This window comes from Mastigoproctus giganteus, chromosome 4 (genome assembly GCF_048544385.1).
Source record: "Mastigoproctus giganteus isolate SK-2022 chromosome 4, ASM4854438v1, whole genome shotgun sequence".
NCBI lineage: Eukaryota > Metazoa > Arthropoda > Arachnida > Uropygi > Thelyphonidae > Mastigoproctus > Mastigoproctus giganteus.
Genome location: NC_143578.1, coordinates 205,382,923 through 205,405,840, shown reverse-complemented (window position 1 = coordinate 205,405,840; position 22,918 = coordinate 205,382,923). Strand labels below are relative to the sequence as shown.

Here is a 22,918-nt window from a genome sequence, read left to right as displayed (position 1 = left end):
CTGTGATTAATGTTTTAAAAGCGTACCACAGTTCAATTGTATTCATTCTCTGCGTGATATCTACCCAGTTAATAGAGGCCATGTTGTACCTTAAGGCATCGTAATTTCCTTTTCTGAAATTAAAACCCATTCCTTTGCCTTTTACTTCTGCTACCTCTCTCGTCATCATCCACCGTAGAACTCCGTGATCACTTCCTGCTACTGGTTCCTCTACTGTCAGCCCTGTTATGTCATCTGATTCATGTGTGATGATGAGGTCTAGGATATTCTTTTCTCTAGTACTTTCCCTGATATGCTGATACAAATAACAGTCATCTAGTTGATTTAAAAATTTTGTTCCCCATGTCAAGTTTCCTTCCCATTTACTCCAATCAATTAGAGGCAAATTGAAATCACCCTTAATAAGGCATTGACGCTTACTTGCCCATTCCATTTGCATGTAGAGGCTTTTGTCATAATCTTCACAATCACCTGGTCTGTAGATTACTCCTACTCGCATTATACCTTTGTTTCTAACTATCTCACACCAATCAGACTCTATACTAGCATGTGAAATGTCTGAATCCGAAAAAGCTATCGTCACACTCAGGCTGCTTCTGATAAGAAGCATTACCCCACCACCTCTTCTATCTACCCTATCCTTCCTAAATACATTATACAAGCCATACTGAAACTCATCATCCCCAATTTCCAGGTGGCACCACGTCTCTGTAAGCCCTATTATGTCCGCGTTACTTGTTTTAACCAGCAGTTCGAATTCGCTCATTTTATTGACGACACTTCTAACGTTACTGTATAAACAATTAAGATTTACTGTTCTTGTATATTTAACAACTCTAACACAACCCTTGAAGTTTTTTAGGCTCTCTTCCCTGATATTAGCTACCCGCTCACGTGAAACGTTTCTGGCCCCAGAACATCTAGATAATAAGTCCAGTTGGGGTAACAGATAAGAACTCTTAAGGTATGTGCAAGAGTTACTTTGACCAATATTATCAGATAAACGCGTGTCAGTATTACCCACATCCCCCCTAACTAGCAGTTTCCCTGAACCTTTAAGGTATCCTCAATAATACTGGCAAAAACTTTTGCACCACCTTTGTTTAAGTGTATCCCATATCCCATTTAAGTGTATTCCGGTTAGGCAAGCAAAGGCAGATTATGAGAAATCTTTGGAAAAAGATGCAAAAAAAAATACAAAAAACAGCAAAGACTTCTTTACTTATATAAACTCTAAAAAGAATGGGATGAATCAGATTGGTCCACTTCATATCAATGGTTTGACTGTAGATAATCTTCTTAGATTACTGCCAACTAAATGAGTATTTTGCATCGACATTCACACATGAGGAGTTATTCAAGGAGGAGAGGGCCAGATGTTTATCAAACTCTAACAGGTAGTTAAATGATTTTGTAATAACTGAGAGCAAAGTGGAGGAGAAATTGTTGAAGTTAAACATAAGAAAGGCACCTGGGGTAGATGGCATCTATCCAGTTATATTAAATAGGTGGCAAAGGAAGTAAGCAAACCCTTAGTGCTACACTAGATGAGTGCTTGAAGCAGGAGCGTAAGCTGGCGTCGTGAATGCCTCCAAAACAGCAAAATAAACATAGCACTCCTAATGTCAGATCATTTCACACTAGGCAGGGCACTTCTAACGTTTCAATGGATATCACCAGCATCTCACTTTTTCTATTCCCAGTTTCAAGATGGATGTTGTTCAAGTTGGAAGTATTGCGTATTTATGTAGTGTTGATTGTGAGCAGAAAGAGAAACCGACGATCGCGGATCCATTCAGCAAATTCAAATAGGTTAAAAAAAATAAAAAATAAAAAATTTATATTATGTTTGAAGCACACAGGATGTCTCCTGAGATTTTTTTTTTTCCCATTTTATAGACTGTCGATACATTGATGAACTTCTAATGCTAATTGGCGAAAAAACCCGATATCGATGTTTACATCTATGCTTTATTTGCTGTACCGGCAGGCCAACTCACACTAATTGAATATTTTTGAAATGTTGTTTTCTTTGTTCTACCCGCTATTCTTATTCGGAGATTAAAGTACTTGTAAGACCCGGTGTCTTACAGAATTACTTTCGGTAACATAAAGGGTAACTTCTTGTTTGACTTTATTGCACGGGACTTCTCAGAATACGACACCTCTCATTACTGTCTTTTCACCACTCGACATTATTTCCAGATGGAATATTGATGAGTACTTTCCATCCATTTGAAACAGAAAACATTCTCCACTACCCACACTGTAATGGAGTACTTTTTCGTGATAGGCAGGATTATTTGTTTGATTTTACGAATGATCATGAGAAGACACCATTTCTCAAAGTTTGTAACGCAGCTATCAATAAAAATATTTTCTTGAAATTTTGTTAAAAGATCATATATACATCCAGAAAAGATGCTGTACTGATATTGATCCCTAAAGACAATTACAATAAAGCAAACTTTTTTTTTTTATTATTATTATCAAATGCAACGTTGCAGTGTTATCAGTTTTACACCAGTTTTTCCTGTTTCCAGTGTGGCTTCCAATAGATGAATTTCCTCAATTTTATGTTAGTAGACAAAAATACACATTGATGAAAGGAAGTACGATCTTTTCATTTTTCAAAAATAATCCATTGAAATTCTATCGGTAATGTTTTTTTATGCCAAGAAACAGTCGCATGCATAGTTTTATTATCTTTCTATACATTAAAATAATTTTCCTCCTAGTGATATTTATTCAGCCAATGGGAGAAGAAAGGTGCGGGTTATGTGGTAATATGTAATAAATACTAAAATATGAAACAGAAGCTTGTTTTACTGTGCTAAAACAAGGTTCTGTTTAAGCGTGGTGATGTGCTATGTTTATCTAACATGACCACGCGGTACCATTCTTGATTTCCATAGGTAATGTATTTAGTATTCATAGCAGAGGAAGAGACACAGTGTCGACAGCTTCTGTAAGTACTGTATTTTATTTTACTTTATCAAAAGAAGTGAGCGCAGCGAGCAGAGGACAAAGCCCCCTAGTTATTATTATTATTCCTGTATCAAGCTGGCAACAACTCTGTACTTTGTGGCTTACTGTGTGCTTGCATTGCTTTCACAATACTTTTCAAAAAAGAAAGACACCGAAGTTAAGTTTGAAAGGAAAGGTTTTCAAAATTCGTTTTGGAAGAAGACAGACTGCACGTGATTCTCATTTGTTAATGCCAACATTAGTTGTACTTTTGCAGTGAATATTCTTCAGCAGTTTTCAGATTACTATTTTCATCTTATTTAATAAGGTTCTTTATTAACTTAAATTATGTACATTAGTGATTCCATACACAGATAACCAGAGGAATCAACCAATAAATTGTCTCTGCAAGTGAACAAACTTGTATTTCGTTAACTAATAAAACAGTACTAAAATAGAAGTAATATTTACAATAAATATAAGATTCAGAATAGAGTTTTCTGATTCTTCTCTTCATTACATAATTCATCCCAGTTCGGAAACATTTCTTTTCCAATTTCAATACAACACTTTGTCTTTATTTCCTTTTCTGGAGTAGTCTTTTAATAATGTGTTTTACAAGGGAGGCTTCCTTTCCACCTCACAAATAAACTCCTCTGTGTCAAACAGTCTTCCCCAAAGTATAATAAACAAACCAATTAGGGCCAACCACCCCATGCATGGGGAGAATGTCACCTCAAACTATGCAAACGCCAAAGCGTATGCACTTGTAATGCATCCGAAGGCATTGGCAGGCGTTTTACGCCAACTTACATCGTCCTACACGGCGTTCGAAGTGCTTGTCTAGTTTGCATGCCTTTACCCTCTGCTTCCCGTAAAATTGGATGTTGGAAGGCATCGCTGACGATGTGCTTCAAGCACTCAACTAGCATAGCCCTTAGCCAACATTATGAGAGCATCCTTGGACTCAGAGGAAGTCCCCACAGACTAGAGATGTGCAAATGTAACTCCAATTCACAAAGGTGGATCAAATGGTGACACAAGTAATTACAGACCTTTTAGTTTGACTTCTGTTCCAGGGAAAATAATGGAGTCACCAGTTAAAGAAGTACTGAAGGATCATCTAGACAAGACTGCAGTAATAATTCAGACACAGCATGGATTTGTTAAGGAGGAAGTCTAGTCTGACCAATTTGATTGAGTACTATGATGTGGTCAAAAAGGAACTGGATGCAAAAAATAATTTTGATATCGTATACAGGAACTCCCTGACTTACGTAATACTCGGACTTACGGAAATTTGACTTTATGTAAGTTTTTGCCAGCTGATGCAAGCTTAAAAAAAATAACATGGAAACATATTTTGGATCCCATAGGCATAAATGGAGGCATTATGAAAATATTGTAATGAAATTTTCATCGCAAAAACACTTTTTTTTTTTTTTTTTTTTTTGCAATTCATTCCAAGTCTTAAGTTGAAAATTTCACTATATTACTAAGCTAGTTATCTCTCTAAAAGGTCATATTTAAAATGGAAATTGCACTACATTTACATCATTACCATATGTTCCCATTATAAGAATCAATTCTGAACGCCTTTGTGATATTTTTCTAAAGCACGTTTCTGGAGATCACGACCATAAAACAAAAACAATTTGCACTTTCCGGTTTATTGGGCTTTTCTGTTAGTGCATCTAATTATAAATGGCTAGTAAACTCAAGTAAACCTAAGTAAACTTATTGCATTTGCGATATTATCGCAAATGCAATAAGACCTGCAATGCAATAAGACCTGCAATTGTGTGGGTTTTTACACTATTATAGTGAAATGGGTTACCCTTCACTGAAATCTTCAATCATATGAAAAACAAAAACAAATTCTGGATGAAGGGGGAAGTGACCAATGAAAAGTGTTAGTGGTGGTAGTGCCAGGAAACAAAACAAAAGCCATTTAGAAATGAAGATGAAAATTATTAAGAAGCAAAGCAGGACAAAGTTTGTCATCTATTGCAAGGGAATTAGGTCTCACTGCTTCAACAGTGAATACTATTTTAAAGGACAGTGCACATATAAAAGAACATGTCAAAAGATCAACACACTTAAGAGCAACAGCGATCACAAAACAGCATTCAGATGCTATATCAAAGATGGAACAACTGTTCATGATATGGATGGAAAATCAACTTCAGAAGCGAGTTCCCCCTGAGACTAATGACCACTCAAGCAAAAAAAACAAGTATTTATAAAGATATTAAGGATAAGTACAGAGAACCCCAACCCAACTTCGTGGTGGGCAACAGGTAGTTTAATAGGTTCAAGAATCACACTGGTTTCCACAACGTTAAAGTATGCAGTGAAGTCGCCAGTGCCGATTCTGCAGCTGCAGAGAAATTGTGTGTTGGAAAAAATTATTGATGTAGGCGGCTATTCAACGCAGCAAATTTTTAACGTTGATGAGACTGCTCTGTATTGGAAAAAAATGCCGGATCGAACATACATTTCCAAAGAGGAAAAGACAATGCCAAGTTTCAAGGCTTCAAAAGATAGGGCCAAGCTCTTGCTTGGGGCTAATGCAGCGGGAGATTATAGATTAAACCCACTGCTTGCGTACTAGTCTGGAAATCCTCATAAATTTAAGGGCATCAATAAACCCACCTTACCCGTGCATTTCCGATCGAACCAGAAAGCTTGGATAACAATATCTCTCTCTCTTTAAGGATTGGTTTAAATGCTGCTTCATTCCAAAGGTTTAAAAATATTGTAAAGACATCCTTCGCATCTAGATGATTTCAATTCGAACGCGAGAGTCATATTTCTACCGCAAAACACTACTTCACTCATCCAACCGATGGATCAGGGTATTATTTCGAATTTAAAAGCATACTATTTACGCACAACTTTTGCTCAGGCATTCTCTGCAGTAGACGATGAGAAAAATTTTAAGTTAAGAGACTTTTGGAAATCTTACAATATTTAGCACACCATCTTAAACATTAATAAGGCCTGGGCGGAAATTACTAAAAGTTGTTAAATAGCGCATGGAAGAAAATATGCACATGGCAAGTAAAAGGCTTTGAAGGATATGAAAAAGATGAATCATATGAAGAGGTTACAGATAAGATTGTAAAGGTTGCAGAGCGATTTCAGTTGGAGGTTGATGCCAAAGACGTGAAGGAGTTAACAGAGAAAGAAGAAAGGGATTTATCTAACGAAGAACTTATTAACTTGCAGGCAGCGACAGTGAAAGAAGTAACTGCTAACGAAGCTCAAGACGAACCAAATGAGGAGCTGACGCTTCATCACCAGAAAGATGGCAATGGCAAGGTTTGAGAAGAATGCGGTGAACATACATCTGACAGCGAACAATTCTTAAAAGTTAACAGAGGGGTGAATGATATGTTTGCTTGCTACAAAGAAATCTACCATGAAAAGAAAAAAGTCACCATCCAGTCATTAATTAATATGTTCTTTCATAAGGTTAAGCAACCAACCCTTTCTAAATCTCTACAGTCCTCACCTCCACAGTGGCGTACTTATCAGCTTAAGACGTCGATTCTGGCGACGATGCTTGAGAGATAAAACTTACTGACATTATACCTGTCCCCTGTCTTTTTTTGTAATTTTATAATTTTTAATTTTTTTTTAAATTGCACGGTTTTGTAATTTTTTCTGCACATGAGATAAAAAATTGAATAAATACAATAAATAATTCTATTTACATGTTCATCGAACATTTCTTTTTTTAATTCAATCAAATCAACGAGCTCAGTTGTGAGTGCTGCACAAGCATGAGGGAAATTCCGACTTACATAGCGTTCTGCGGAAAGCAACCCTTATGTAATTCTGGGAGTTCCTGTACTTGGATTTCAAGAAAGCCTTTGATACTGTTGCACAAGGAAGACTACTATACAAATTGGAGCAGTATGGCATTAAGGGAAAATTGCTACAATAGATAAAAGGATGGTTGAGTGGGAGAAGACAGAGAGTGGTAATCAATGCATACTGCTCTACGTGGACTAATGTTATTAGTGGTGTCCCTCAGGGTTCGGTGTTGGGCCCATTGTTGTTTTGTATATTTATCAATGATATTGATGAAGGTATATCAAGCTTAATGTCAACGTTTGCATATGATACAAAGGTTGGCAGGGTTTTTAATAACAATAATGATAGTATGCTGCTTCAACAGGTTCTGGAAAAGTTGGGCAGATGAGCTGAGCTGAGAAGTGGCAACAAAAAAGTTTAACATTGACAAATACAAAGTACTGCATATGGGTAGCAGTAACCCCAGAGAAATATACCAACTGGGTGGTGTTACACTCAGGGTAGTACAGAATGAAAGAGACCTGGGGGTAATTTTGCAGTCAGTTATGAAGTTTTCTTCATATCTCAAGCAGTGCAGACAGGCTGCCAGAGTAGGTCATGGGGTCTTGTTAGTAATATATAGGAATTTTGCGAGCAGGGATAAGAGGTGATTATACCCTTGTATAAGGCAATGGTCAGGCCACACCTTGAGTACTGCGTACAGGTCTGGAAGCCTCATTTTAGGAAGGATAGAGTTGCTAGAACGAGTACAGAGTAGGGCAACAAAACTGATGAGGGGGAATAAAGGGGTGCTCTTACGAAGAAAGGCTGAATTTCTGCAAATTGCAGCTTCTGGAGACTAGGCACCTGTGAAGCAATCTGATTGAGGTGTATAAGGCCTTGAATGGATTTAGCAGGTGCAATGCCAATGGGATTCTTCCTCTTGCTCAGATTACAAACCTGATGGGAGCATAGATTCGAACTGAGGAAAGACAGTTGTAGAATAGATGTGCGGAAATTTGCTTTTAGCCAGTGGGTAGTTGATTGCTGGAAGATACTTCCATCTGTTGTTGTGGAAGTTGACAGCTTATATAAATTCAAGGCAGAACTATGCAAACATTTGGAAAGAATGGATCAGTGTAATGGGAAGGAGTCTTTTGTTTGGCTAATTCTGTATAAGCTTGCTTTTTTGCATCATATGCCTATGCTAATGCTAGATCACTTCATTGCTACTTTTTCATAGATGTCATTACCTCTACATACACTTCTCTATGCAAAAGTCCACCAAAATAGTGTTCCGCGGTCTATTTGATTATTAGTCTATGCCAGTGTATTAATAACCGAAAAAAAAAATTATAATGATACAAACATGGTGTATGCCACATATATGCAAAATTTATTTATTTTATTTTTTTATTATTAATTAATGTTTTTCACAGAACACTTGTTCACATCTCATGGAACAGTTTGGGAAACGCTGTTCTACAGGTTCATCTTCAAACATTGTTGTAGACCAAAGTCTGTGCCAAACATTTGTTACTGCTGATTTATCAACACTGTTCCAAGCATTAGCAACTGCATAAATGAAAATATTTCTCTGGTTACCTAAGCTTTCTTGTTAGCACAATAATACACAAGTAAACTGTGTACACCTTTCAAACATCTCTGATGATGTTGGGCTTTTCCAATCACTGCCATCTTTAACTTCTGTGTACCTGCAGCACTGGCAACACAAAAAAGTCAACCTGTCCTTAGCACCCCTTAACACCTGTTGGTGCTCTCTTATCAGCTGTTGTTAATTTTTTTTCTAAGAATGTAACACCAGTATGGGGATGTTTCATCAGCATTTTAAATTTGTTCAGGACTGAGATTTGTCAATGTAATTTTCAATTGCTTCATGATCACAGCAGAACCAACTTGTTCACCACAGATTTTCAGATGATTTTTATACCATGATGCTGCTTAAATTTCTGCAACCAACCTTCTGAATATTCACTTCCTTCATGGTATATTCTAGCTTGTTTCATGACCAACAAACCAGTACATTCACTTTGTTGTCAAATCCTCTATTTCAGCACATGGTCAAGATCTTGTTTTTTTTTTTGTTTTTTTTGCCATATGCAATGTTTTTCTATTTTTCATTAGTTTATGATAATCACTGCCAGAGTAAAACTTCAATAACTCGTCAGTCTGTTTCTTTAAGTCATATATGGTGGTAGTTCTCGCACCATATTCTTCAGAAAGATGCCATACAGAAACACCACAATCAATCTTCTGCAGTAACTCCACTTTCTGCACTATCGATAATGAGAAATGTTTTTTTCCCTCCTTCTCACTGTTATTCATAGGGGTATCTGCAACTCTTTTTGACATTTTCTCAGTGAAATTAAATTCAGAATCACAAAAATAAAAAAATATATATCAGAGAGCAGCAGATACATGTGAGACAGCTGACTATGCTAAGCAATAGCATGGCAGCATAAGCACGTGGACAGGAAATAAACATTTTCAGATATATTTTATTTGTCATCTTTGATAAGATACTGTTAACATATATATTTCTTAATTAGGTATATTAGTATTATTCAAGAATTTAAAAATTCCTGTTTATATTAAACATAATCTTTATTACTTATTAGTATCTAACATTGAAAACTTAAATAAAAGTTTTATAATTGATAAAAATATTTTTAACAGAAATTTTGAAATTTTAGGTTACAAATGCACAATTCTCTAAAATTGGTATTTAATAAATATTTGAGAATCACACCAATTAATCACTGTCAAAATAAAGTGACAGACAACATAAAATGCAACTATGTATATAGTCTGGGTTATTGTATTACTGTGTCCCATCTATAATAGAATATACATATATTTTTTATGCAACTGATGCCTCTCGCCTGCTTGTGTCATGTCATGCAATGAGTAACACTCCACGAAAAAATTTTCAGTTTTCAGAGCTTTTCAAATTTCAGAATTTTGGATAACGGATTGTGGACCTGTATTATTTTTGTAAAGCCATCTTTCCAGTATTATAGTGTATGTACATTACCCTGTAATTAGAGTATCACTTTGTTGTTGTTGTTATTTGGTTTTTAGGAGCATTAGCAACTAAAACCATATTGCTCCCGGGATATGCAGTGATCATTCCCTGACCTTTCCACATCCTCCGTATTTGGTTTCCACATCCTCCGTACACGGGCTCGAACCCCGGTCTAATCAAGAAGCGTGTGCTACGCACTGCTGCTCCTGCCCAACTGGCTATGGAAGTGCCAGTATCACTTTGTACTATTCTTAGAAATGTATCTAAGTCATCTTAATGCTATGTTATTTACCATCATTACTTTATGTTTTCAGTTCTTAAATTTTAATATTACATTGTTCGTACATACTTTTTATAATACTTGTTTTCATTCCTGCTTCTTCCTGACAAGTCTCAGGAATTAGATATTGATCTCCCCCCCCTCCCTTTTTTGTTGATATCTTGGATTTGGGTTGCCCAGAGTAGGGGTTTTTTTTTTTTTTTTTACCCCATTGTTAGGGCAATAAGAGCTGTAGAACAGAGGTTTTCAAGGTCAACTATGCATGCATCATTGTGGCCCACCTGCTTGTAGTGTAGATGGGCACCAGGCAGGCTTTCCAGGTGATCACCTGCCTGGTGGCCAAGTGGCCAGAAACAACTAAACAACACAAGCTGCACAAACAAAACTGCACACATTTCTGGCCTTTTACAGAGTCCTGTATTCATCACATAAACCAAGGTGGAGTTCAAATGACGTTCTGGGTGCCATCCTACATAAGACACTATACATATCATAATCACAAGCCAAGAAATCTTTTTTCTTAGTGCTTGTGATCGTGGTGCAAAGAAATTTCTTATTTTTGGTATACAAAGAAATCTTTAATTATTACATTTTGAGAGATTGGTTTATTAATGGGAAATTCAGAATAGCTCCACTTTTATTATTGGAAGTTTATATTATATTGGATGGAAGTGTGCACATTCAGTGTTTTACACTCTTCTTCTCAACAAGCTATGTGTGATAGATTATTTGATATGATCCAGAGCATTCACCAGCAACAGTTTTGTAAATTTTTAAGCACGTGAATTCAAGAGCATCCTGGATCTTTACTCATGCAACTTTCATCTGAACATACAATAAGAAAGAAACAGCCATGTTTCTTTTGCTGAACATAAAATACCCGTGGAGCTAATAATGACACTAATTAACAAAAATAACAGTAATGTTGGATTTTTTCTGCAAACAAAAATGTTTAGTACTTTGACATTTACTCTGGCCAAGATTTTGGTGAAGCTATTAAGAGGCTAGGCTTGCAGAGGTTTTGCCAGATGAGTTGCATCCTCTTCTGGAATAGCTTGGGAACAATTTAAAATTTTATCAGCTGATGAACTGGCCAACTTTATTTCCTCTTTATTTTATCTTTATTTCCTCATTAAATACGAAATGCACATAACTGAGTGAATGGTTAGGTAAGACAAACAGCTGTGCAGAAGCAGTCTATAGATACCTGAAAACTAAAGTCAGATGGATTGCCGCAACGTATGGAAGCTTACTAATGGATTTTGTAAAATTTGGCATGGGAGAGTTGTTTATCATGAGCAATTAACTATGAGACAAACTCCTCCACTGAAATTAAATAACAGACACAGAGATACTGATGCAAGCATTTTGCCAATTTTTAGACAATATGGAATCAGAAATAAAACTAGATATCTAAGGGATGCTATCCATAACTTTCATATGGATACTTAACTCCATTTTTTTTTTTCTAATCTATAGGAAAAATTTTTCTAATCCTGTAATATTTTATACTGCGATTTTTTAGAATAAATTATATATACAGGGTGTCTCAAAAATATTGGTACAAACATTAGGGGAGCTAGGTAACATCTAAAGGAATGTGAATCGCATAGGAACCCATAACCGGAAACGTCATGGGAAAGTTGTAGCAGAGGCACAAGAAGCAGAAATGACACAAGACAGTAATTAGTGCCAAACATTTATTTGACATAATATTAACAATGGAGTACGAGATGGATGCATTTCATGATGTTACAACAGATGCTCGAAGGTTCCACCATGAGACGTGATGCATGCGTGATGCCGACGCAACATGGATTGGCGGACACGGTCGAACACACCTGGAGTTTCTTTGACAGTAGCAGCAGTGCAAACGAGTCTCGCCATGAAATCCATTTCCGTCTCCACAGGCAATTCATATGTGATAGATTTGAGGCCCCCCCCCCCACAGAAAGAAATCACGACTCGATAAATCAGGTGAGCGTGTGGGCCAGGCAACGGGTCCACCACGGCCAATCCATCGACATCCAAAACGCCTGTTCAAATGGTCACGAACACACCTTCCATAATGGGCAGGCACCCCGTCATGTTGAAACCAAATGTTGCGTCTCACATTTGCTGGAACATCGTCAAGTAACCCTGGGTAGAACTTGTTAAAGAAAGATCCGATATTTAGCGGAGTTTATGCGGGATGGTAACAGGTATGGGCCGACTAAGCAGTCACCGACCATACCTGCCCCCACATTTATTGCGAAGCGATGTTGTGCCTCATGGGGGGCGCACACCGTGTGGGCCCTCTGATAATCCATACACTAGGTGAATGTCTGCCAGCTCACAGTTCATATATCGATGCATGCTCTTTGTGCAGCGACTACTGCTTGAATGAGTAAACCAGAAATTTTCCCTCTCGCAAACTGATGAACAGTGCCGTGTACCAACTTATGGTGACATTTCCGGTTATGGGTTCCTATGCAATTCACATTCCTTTAGATGTTACCTACCTCCCCTACACGTTTGTACCAATATTTTTGAGACACCCTGTATATTAAATGTTGCCTTTGCAGTTTTTATTTCTGCCATGATACTCAGTCTTAACTAAAAAAAGGAACACAAAACTGCACAGAAAAACAAGAATTTGTTTATTAAAGTTATGTCTAGGGAAATAATAATGGAGGGTTATGCCTGACATCTTGAGAGCTGCCTTGCTTCCTTCTTTTGAGGTTTAAACAGACTAAATAAAAATCTATCAGCCATAGAGACACTGAAGGCACTGCTTTGTGTTCTCTCTTTAGTTATATATTTAACTGCAAAACTCGTGAAACGTTATTCCTACAACATACTCATTCTTTTTACACATATTTATACAATTTACATAAAATACAGATAAACATCATTAATCTGGATTAATTTTTGTGGAAAGAAGGCTATATATTCTGCAACGGTAGCTAGTTTGCCAGCTTGAAGAACAGGAATGTTTTTGTGACCATTTTGAGGTTTGTTTTGCTTAAGAAATATAATTTGTAGAAAGGAAAAGTTTTAATCACCATAACTATGCAGATTTGTTTATATTTTCTAAATATTTAAAAGCATACTACAAGCAAAGAATAATAATAATAACAGAAACAGCAGAAGAACAATAAAAACAAAACAGCATAGGTAGAATGCAAAATAGGCACAAAGTCACCAAAATTATAAAACTTTAAAGGAATAAACTTAGAAGCCACTGAAGAGATTGGTCAGAGTACCACGAAAAGTGAAATTTCAATAAATTCATCAGTAAACCAAACAGCATAAAATGCACAGGAATCCAAAGCAGTGGAAATTGACACACCAGAGGCTTGACGTAGCTGAGTGGCCAGGAGCGCTTGTTTTGTTTTTGTTTTTTGTTTGTTATTTGCTTTTTAGGAGCATTAGCAACTAAGGCCATATTGCTCCGGGATATGCGGTGGTCATTCCCTGACCTTTCCGCATCCTCCGTATTTGGTGGTGACGGGCTCGAACCCCGGTCTAATCAAGAAGCGTGTGCTACGCACTGCTGCTCCTTCCCACCTGGCTACGGAGGCGCGCCAGGAGCGCGAGTGCAGTAGTACATGCTCTTTCAGTGGACCAGGGTTCAAGCTCTGGCTAATCCAGGCTAATTGTATTTAGCTGTTTGTTTGTTTGTTTGTTTGTTTTTTGGTTTTTAGGAGCATTAGCAACTATGGCCATATTTCTCCGGGAATATGCGGTGGTCATTCTCGGACCTTTCCGCATCCTCAGTATTTGGTGGTGATGGGCTCGAACCCCGGTCTAATCAAGAAGCGTGTGCTACGCACTGTTGCTCCTTCCCACCTGGCTACGGAGACGCCTCGTATTTAGCATGACTGCTAAATACAATTAGCATTTGTACTGATTGATTTATTGTAAACTCCACTGACCTGGTGGTCGTGCCAGAGTATAAACAAGAACAAAGGGGAAGGAGTATTAGTAACAAAGTGGTATTAGTAACAATAACCAAAGAATGTAGGCAAAACCATGGATATTATAATTTTGAAATTCTAAAATAAAGTAAGATATTATTTGACTGAGGTCTCCCATGTTTTAGTTTTGTTCTATGCTTTATTTCATTATGGTTTACTGATGAGATCTAGTTGGGTGCTTGCCCAAGAAATATATGTAACTGGGAGATCATTTGGGATTCAAGTAACTTGTGACCTGCCAAGTGATGCATCTCTAATTTGGGTCCCTAATACAGTAGTCAAGTGCAAACTGCTCTGTTTCAAGAAGATTAAATTTTATTGGAACATTACTGTCAGGGAAACAAGTACCATCTGTTGGTAATATCGTCAGCGGGGTGTGTTTGCCAGGAGCAACAGCTGATGATATTACCAACAGATTGTCAGTTTTTAAAAAGGGGTAAAGAGAGCATTATTATTATTTGTGTGGGGACTAATGATATTAAACTTGGTGATTTATTGGATAAATTGAGGAACACTGCAAGGCTTTGGGGATAAATTTTTATCAGTGTGGCCCATACTTGTAGGAATAAGGAATTAATTTTGTAGTGAAGGTATTCATCTGAACAAAGGTGGTACAATGATTTTTGCCGGTATTATTGAGGATATTTTAAGAATTCAGGGAAAATACTAGTTGGGAGGGGGCGGGGATAACAGTAATGGAGACGCATGTTTATCTGATATAATTAAAAGTATTGCTTGTACACATCTCAAGAATTCTTGTTCACCATCACAACATCCAATGTTGGCAAGATGTTCTGAGGGTGGCAACATCATTTCAAATGAGCGAGAAGATAAAGCTAGGGAAACAAGCCTAAATAACTTCAAGGGGTATGTCAGAGTTGTAAAGTATAATAAAATACTTAGTATTTTAACTATCTACAGTTAAGACTAAGTATTAATTGTGTCTTCAGAAATGTCAGAAGTGTTGTCAATAATATAGGTGAATTCAAACACTCCTGGTTAGGACAATTAATGCTGGTGTATTAGAACAAATGGAAATTGGAGATGACGAGTTTCACGGTTGTGTGCACAATATATTCAGTAACGATAGGAAAGATAGAAAGGGTGGTGTTATACTTATTGTCCAGGGGAGTATAATTAATATTGTAGTGTTTATAAATTTTAAGTAATATACAGGGTGTCTCAAAAATACACAGCATAACTTCAGGAATGAGTTCCTCATATGAAGACAATAAAAATATTTCATATCAACATAGTTCCGGAAATGCTTGGTTCCCGAGTTATTAACCGGAATGTCTTATCTGCCGCAGGTAATTTCCTTCATTACAAGGTACTGACAGAATCTGGTGGTTTCCATTCCGGCCATGTATTCAAATCAGGAGCAAGCAGATATGATTTTATGTGCAGTTTGGGGTGGCTCCAGACAATGCTCTGGAGGCTCGTCGTTTGTACCACAAAAGGTTCCCAGAACGAAGATGTCCAGACAGGAAAAATTTTGAACATATCCATCGCTGCCTTTGTGAACATGGGACCTTTATACCTTGTGCTGCCAACAGAGGATGACCAAGATCTACAACTGCTGAAGTAGAGGAGGAGATTTTTGATGTTGTGCATGCTACTCCTGGAATCAGCACACGCAGCATAGCTTGTGCTGATTCCAGTGTGCAATATTACTATAAGGTGATGTGAACAGTTAAGTGTCATAGACAGACCTTCAAAACTTGGAAACCAAGCATTTCCAGAACTATGTTGATATAAAATATTTTTACTGTCTACATGTGAGTAACTCATTCCTGAAGTTATGCAGTGTATTTTTGAGATACCCTGTATATATACAGGGTGTCCCACAGGAGGAAAGGGCAATATTCCGGGAGGTGAAAGGATAAGTGATTTTAAGCAAAAAAGTTCATATAAACATGCGTCCTATCCCGAATGTTTCCGAGATAGAGCTATTTTAATGTACATTTGTTCTGAAATTGGTGCTCAATATTTTCCTTCCCTCCCATCAGACTGCACCATTTGATTGTTGTGACTGTAGAAGTGAATCAGACTGTGAGTGAATCAGTGAGTAGCGTCAGTTGTCAGTTCTAATTGTAGAAGAGTTTGCTAAAATGCCGCACATTTTTACTAAATGCCGAATATGCAGATATGCTGTATGTTTACGGTTTCTGCGATGGTAGTGCCTGCCCTGCTGCTGTTGAAGAATACCGTCGGAGCTTTCCTACACGTTGAATTCCAGATCGTAGAGTGTTTTCAACACATTACATGAAAGTGGTGTGCTCATGTTTCATCTGAATGAGAACGTCAAGAAAATGTGCAGGAATGGAACACATTCTGAACATGGTTCGGCGTAGTCCTACAATTAGCATGCGAAGACTTTCTGCATGTCTGGGTGTTTCACGAACACTACATGAAGAGAGCTTGTACCCATTTCACCCACAGCATGTGCAAAATCTTCACATAGGGGACAGTGTCACGTGTCTTGAATTTTGTCATTGGTTAAATGCCAATCGTGAAATGCTTCCATCAATACTATTTAGTGATGAAACCATGTTTACCCGGAATGGAATCAACAACACATGTAACACTCATCGATGGTTACATGAGAATCCACATGGTACAGTGGAAACAAATTTCCAGGTTAGTTTCTCAATCAATGTGTGGTATGATCAATAACCTGTTGATAAGTTCCATTATTTTAGAACACTGAATGATAGGACAGGACACGATTACCTTCAATTTTTGCAAAATACATTAGGTGAACAACTAGAGAACATTTCTTTGGCCACACAGTGTGCTATGTACTTTCAGCCCCTTCCCATTTTATCAGACGTGTGAAGCAACATCTGGACTGAATTTTCCCTAATCAGTGGATTGGTCATGGTGGTGCCATTACCAAGATCTCCAGACCTAACCCCATTAGATTTCTGTTTATGGGGTTGGCAGAAGAGTGAAGTGTACAAGGCCGCCGTAGCCTAGTGGTCAGGCGCGCGGGTGCATAAGTACACGTGCCTTGAGTGGCCGGGGTTCAAGCCCGTGACTACTGAATACGGTGCTGTTTCTTGTATTCTGTCTATCTTGTGAACTCCTCTGACCGTTTGGTCGTCCCGGAGTATAAACAGAAAATTTATTTATTTATTTACAGAAGAAAGGTGGATACAAGAGATAATCTGCTAGCTTGCATAATGGACGCTGTTGCCCACATAAAGGAATGTGAAGATACACTTAGATAAGCAACACACGCCATGTTCTCATGAGAGTAGAAAAGTGCATTCAAGTTGATGGTGGCATTTTTGAAAATTTATTATAAACTGTTCCAAATTTGTCACTTAAAAAATAAATATTCAAATGCCTCTATCTCGGAAACTATTCGGGATAGGGCACATGTTTATATGAACTTTTTTTGCTTAAAATGACCTATCCACCTCCTGGAATATTGACCTTTCCTCCTGGGACACCCTGTATATACAGTGGTGTGCAAAACTTAAGGACCAACGCTATTTCTAAACGTTACACTACAAAATCTTTACTTAAGGTACTCTTTACTGATGGGAGTAGATTCAGTCTGAGCAGCGATTCTGGACATCAGCTAATCTGGCGAGTGGCACATGGCATCACCTCGCAAATGTCACTGAAAGGAATCGATATGGTGGTCGAGGGGTTCTCGTCTGGGGAGGTGTTATTTTGGATGTATGTACACAACTCCAGATACTGGAAGGTGGTACTGTAACCGGTGCACGCTACTGTACCGAGGTGATCCTTCCCCATGTGCGTCTGTTCCGAGTACCATTGGCCCCGAGTTCATGTTAATGGATGATAACGCCACACCCCATCACACTGCAGCTATGATATGCTTTTGGAAAGTGAAAACACCGTTTGTCTCTTCCCTTTGTTCCATCTTTGGCAGTGATGCATCTGTAATGGCGGCCAGTGCTATGTTGCCATTTTTGAATCAAGTCCTTCTGTACTGTTTTGTTTCCATTGTTATGTTGGTGGTATTTCCTTCATCATTTCTGTACCTCACGAGGTTCCTTTGGTATGCTTTTCCCATATCCAGGCCTATGAGAAGCTACAGGTGAAAACCTGACTGGTCCTTAAATTTTGCACACCACTGTGTGTGTGTGTGTGTGTGTGTGTGTGTGTGTGTGTGTGTGTGTGTAGAGAGAGAGAGAGAGAGAGAGAAACCTTTGTTGCTATATATAATAAATAAATAGGTACAAAACACTGCAATATTGCCCTTCACGGCCACAAAGTAACAAGGTTAACAGAACAAGTGAGAGGAACTATATAAAAAAGGGTTACGTGAAATGTCAACATAAATTACAGTAACAGGATGACTATGATAAAGGCATTTCCTTTCTCATAATTAATAGGTAGTTATACTTTGAAGTATGCTGCTATAGTAGCTAGGAAGGAATGGCATAGTATTATTACTATTACTAATAGTAGTGTAGTACTCATTGCTGTAGGACTAATTTAATAATAAACTGAAATTATGCCTCAGACTAGAGCAGAAACATATGTCCCAAAGCAGTGAGGATAACTTGGGTTTGGGGGTACAGTTGTTATAGACAGTTCTATGAACTGAAGACATTAATTGTATGGTGTGTGGTATATATGGAGACCTCACCATAGCTGGACAATGTCACAACAAATGCCTTAGTACATGCAAAAGGTGATATCAATGTACATGTTGGTACTAATGATATTAAGCATAGACAATCAGCCTCAGGTATGAATATAGATGAAAATGTTTATTCAAATGGTCATTAACCTTGTACAGGGTGACCATTAGTTATCCCATTCATATCAAATAGCCCATTGTAACTCATTCCTTTCCTTCTAGCATTAACATAAGCCAAGAATTCCTTGTTATTTTTCTTTATATTCTTAGCCAGAGTGTAGAGAAAAGTAACCCAACGAGTACCTGACTACAGACTTGCTGTAGGATTCTGTCTCCCCCCCCCCAACAAATAATTTAAAAGCATTCTTATTTTTCGCTAAACTTTTTGGTCTGAATAATATCTCTCATTTGGTATAAAATGCTTAGAAGCCTCTTTGATCTGAACACTTCCATTTGGCGTTTTTACATTTTTTTTAATAACTTCAGCTAGTCCCATTGAAAAGTTTAAAAAATGTCAGAGTCTATTATAATCACTTTTGCAGAGACAAAATCCTACTCTCTTTGCCCTCAACAGTAGTTGTGTCTCTGAATAATTCCCACATTGATATGCTGTGATCATTACCACCTAAAGGTTGCTTACTTGAATATTCTTAACTGATGAATCACTGCTGATAACCATATCAAGAATACTGCTTTCTCTTGTGCCTCTCTAAAGTGTAGAAAGCAGTCATCTACCAAATCTAGAAATTTTCCACTACTGAGTTAGCTGCCAACCCAAGACAGTTAAATCAATATCCAGTAAGTTAAAATCTCACATAAGACACAGTGATTTGCTAGCCCACTCTTATTTATCTACATTTGCCTGTATATTTCAAGATATTAAAAAAAAAGTAACTTTTTGTTAATGTAAGAATAGTTTATCTTTAAATTTCATTAATATGTATACTGCCCACAACTTATTTTTTTTTAATAAAGTTACCCATGCTGTAAATTGTTTTTTGGAAATACTGCCCAATGGCTTAACAGCACATCAAAAATATCGTATTTTAGACAAGGATAAACTTATCACTTCAAAAAAGATGCGACAGAAGTTAACATGTCCAATCATTCTCAACAGTATGCATATACTGAGCAAAAAAGTAAACGTGCATACATGTGTATGTACACACACACACACACATACTTACCTGAAAGTGCTTAGTACTGTGGTCTGCATGGGCCTCACCACATCCAACGTACAGGCAATCCCGATGAAGACAAACCCACAGACTAGGGCCACGACTTTCACAAGAATCACATTTTGATGACTACAATACAGAATAAGAAAGGTTTTGTAGCATTTTGTTATCTTAGCCACAGGATGGGTAATAAATAGGGTAAGTAAATAGTAGCTTAAAAACTTTAAAAGTTTGTAAATGTGTTCAATGTAGCCAATGTGTTCATGTGTTGTAGTGGTAAAAATAGATAAGGTTGATGTTTTTCATGTGCGTTTGTTAATGACTGTTGAAGTAGCCACTTACAGGCCTGCTGTAGTGTAAACGGAAATGGAGACACTGATCTCCATTTCTGTTAACACTACAGTGGATGGAGAAAGAGCACATTGCATTTGTTGGATGGAAGAAATGACATGTACAATGCAAGTTAAGCAGAAATTTGTACAATGTTGGGCAAAACTTCAACAAGCAGACATTAGATCTACAATTTACATAACACTATTGTAGCTACCAGACATTCTGTGTACCACAGTAAAAAGAGAGGAAGGCCTTCCATACATGATGAAACCATTCAGAAGTGAGGGATTCCGTACCCAAAAAAGCAATGTACTGGGTGTGCTTCAAAAACAGTATGGACAGCGCAATCACATTTAAAGCCACATAAGCTGCAGATGGCACAAGACGCAGCTTGTGTGGTTTATAGCTTGTACCATAATTAGTAAAAAATCCTCTGATGACAAGATCAGATATACAGGCATACCTCGGTTAACGTTACCTCTGATAACGAAGCCTCGATATAACGAAGTCCGCAATTTCAAGCCCCATTTAACATAAAAAAATATTCCAATTTAAGGCCAACGCCCGACAATCATCCGATTGGTGACTGACGGCGACTCGTTACGTATTCCCGAGTGCTCCCGAGCTGCGGGCATGTCTGTTATAACAGTTTTGCGTGTCAATCGCGTAATTTAGTTGTTGTTTACATGATTGACGTTGTTTCAGTGTGGCGCATTGCAATAATCGACGTAGGTTCTTTATAGCATTACATAACGTAGATTTTGTAAATTTTAATAGAAATATTTTTGTTTTAGTTAATTAAAATGTCAGAATCAAAGAAAAGAAAAGCAATTTCTTTGGAAACTAAACTAAATATCGTACGACGTGTTAAAAGCGGCGAAAGAAAATCCGATGTGGCACATTCTTTAGGATTAGCGCAATCAACTTTAACAACCATACTAAGTCAATCAGAAAAAATAAAACAGTCTGCTCAGAATTGTACAGATGTTACAGCGGCAAAATTAACTCGCTTAAGGAATCCAATTTTAGAAAAAATGGAGAAAATGTTAAGTTTGTGGATAGATGATATGTCACAACGTCATATGCCTTTAAGTCAAATGGTGATTCAAGAAAAAGCATTATTTTTGTTTAATCACCTGAAATCTAAACAAACTGAAGAAATTACGGAAACCTTTGGAGCTTCTCGTGGTTGGTTCGAGAAATTTAAAAAACGGGCCAGGATTCATAGTGTAAAATTAACAGGAGAAGCTGCAAGTGCAGATGTTGAAGCTGCAAATAAGTTTCCAGAAAAACTAAAGGAAATAATTGAACGTGAAAATTTTCCACCAAATTTGGTGTTCAATGTTGACGAAAGCGGTTTGTTCTGGAAACGGCTACCAACAAAAAGCTTCATTTCTATTGAAGAAAAATCAGCTGCTGGATTTAAAGCAGCCAAAGACCGTTTAACGTTACTCTTTGGATCAAATGCCTCTGGTGATTATAAATTAAAATTGCTATTAGTTTACCATTCAGAAAATCCGAGGGCGTTAAAAGGTAACATAAAAATGAATTTACCTCTAATATGGAAAGCAAATAGAAAAGCGTGGGTTACCAAGGAGTTATTTACTGATTGGTTTGTTAACCACTTTTGTCCTGGAGTAAAACGGTATTGTCAAAAAAACAACTTTGAAGAAAAAGCTCTTTTGTTGTTAGACAATGCTCCGGGACATCCTACTGATCTTAACACGTTGGACACATGCATTCCTGTCAAAGTTGTGTTTCTTCCAGCAAACACAACTTCCCTGATTCAATCATTGGATCAGGGAGTAATAGCATCATTTAAAGCTTATTATCTGCGTCGAACTTTAAGCAATTTAACTGAACTAGAGGATAAAGTGGAAATGACAGTTAAAACTTTTTGGAAAAACTACACCATTAAAAACGCAATTGAAAACATTGATAGTTCTTGGAAAGAAGTCACTAAGAAATGCTTAAATGGAGTTTGGCGCAAAATATGGCCAGAAGTTGTACTAGAAGAAGAAAATAACATCCAAGAAATTAGAAATGAAGTTATCCAGATGGCTCAATCAATAGGTTTCGAAAATGTCGATGAAGAGGATGTTAGAAATTTATTGAATGCAGAAGATGATGGTTTTTCAGTGGAAGATTTAGAAAACCTTGTTAGCAACGAAGACAAAGATAATGAAGGCGAAGTTAAAGAAGTTCCTGCCGAAAAAGTGTTAACAACCAAAGATTTAAAAAGGTGCTTAAATGACATTGAAAACGTTTTAAATTTTTTTAGTGAAAATGATCCCGATTTAGGAAGAAGTGTTATAGTTAAGCGATCAGTGTTAAATGCAATAACTCCGTATAGGCAATTGTTAAATGAAAGAGAAAAAAAGCATAAACAATCAACTTTAACCTCATATTTTAAAATGTGATTTCACTTTGTATGTAAGTTGACTGTTTATTTAATAAAACTTTTCTTTGTTCGAAAAAAAGCTTTTCATTTTCTTTACGTAGGAACGTATCCCTATTCTGGCCATAGTATTTTTACCTCTGGAAACGAAGTTTCGCTTAACGAAGTAATTTCGTGGAACGCATCCTATTCGTTAATCGAGGTATGCCTGTAATACATTCTGTATGGATATGTTTACTAAGCTGGCAGAAGATAAAGAGCTGCTTAAATGTTTTGTGTTTGGTGACAAGTGCATATTCCATATCACTGGCAAAGTGAACACATAACAAGAA

At 37.2% G+C, this 22,918-nt stretch overlaps 1 protein-coding gene across 1 annotated transcript in view; it reads right to left on the bottom strand.

Annotated features, from left to right (window-relative positions):
• The window catches only part of LOC150087340 (ubiquitin carboxyl-terminal hydrolase 20-like), a 561,531-nt gene that overhangs the window by 491,034 nt on the left and 47,579 nt on the right, over nucleotides 1-22,918 (bottom strand). The window contains exon 3 of the mRNA XM_090372003.1: nucleotides 19,865-19,984. Within this exon, the coding sequence (XP_090228129.1) occupies nucleotides 19,865-19,984 (120 nt within the window). The remainder of the gene's footprint in view (nucleotides 1-19,864; nucleotides 19,985-22,918) is intronic.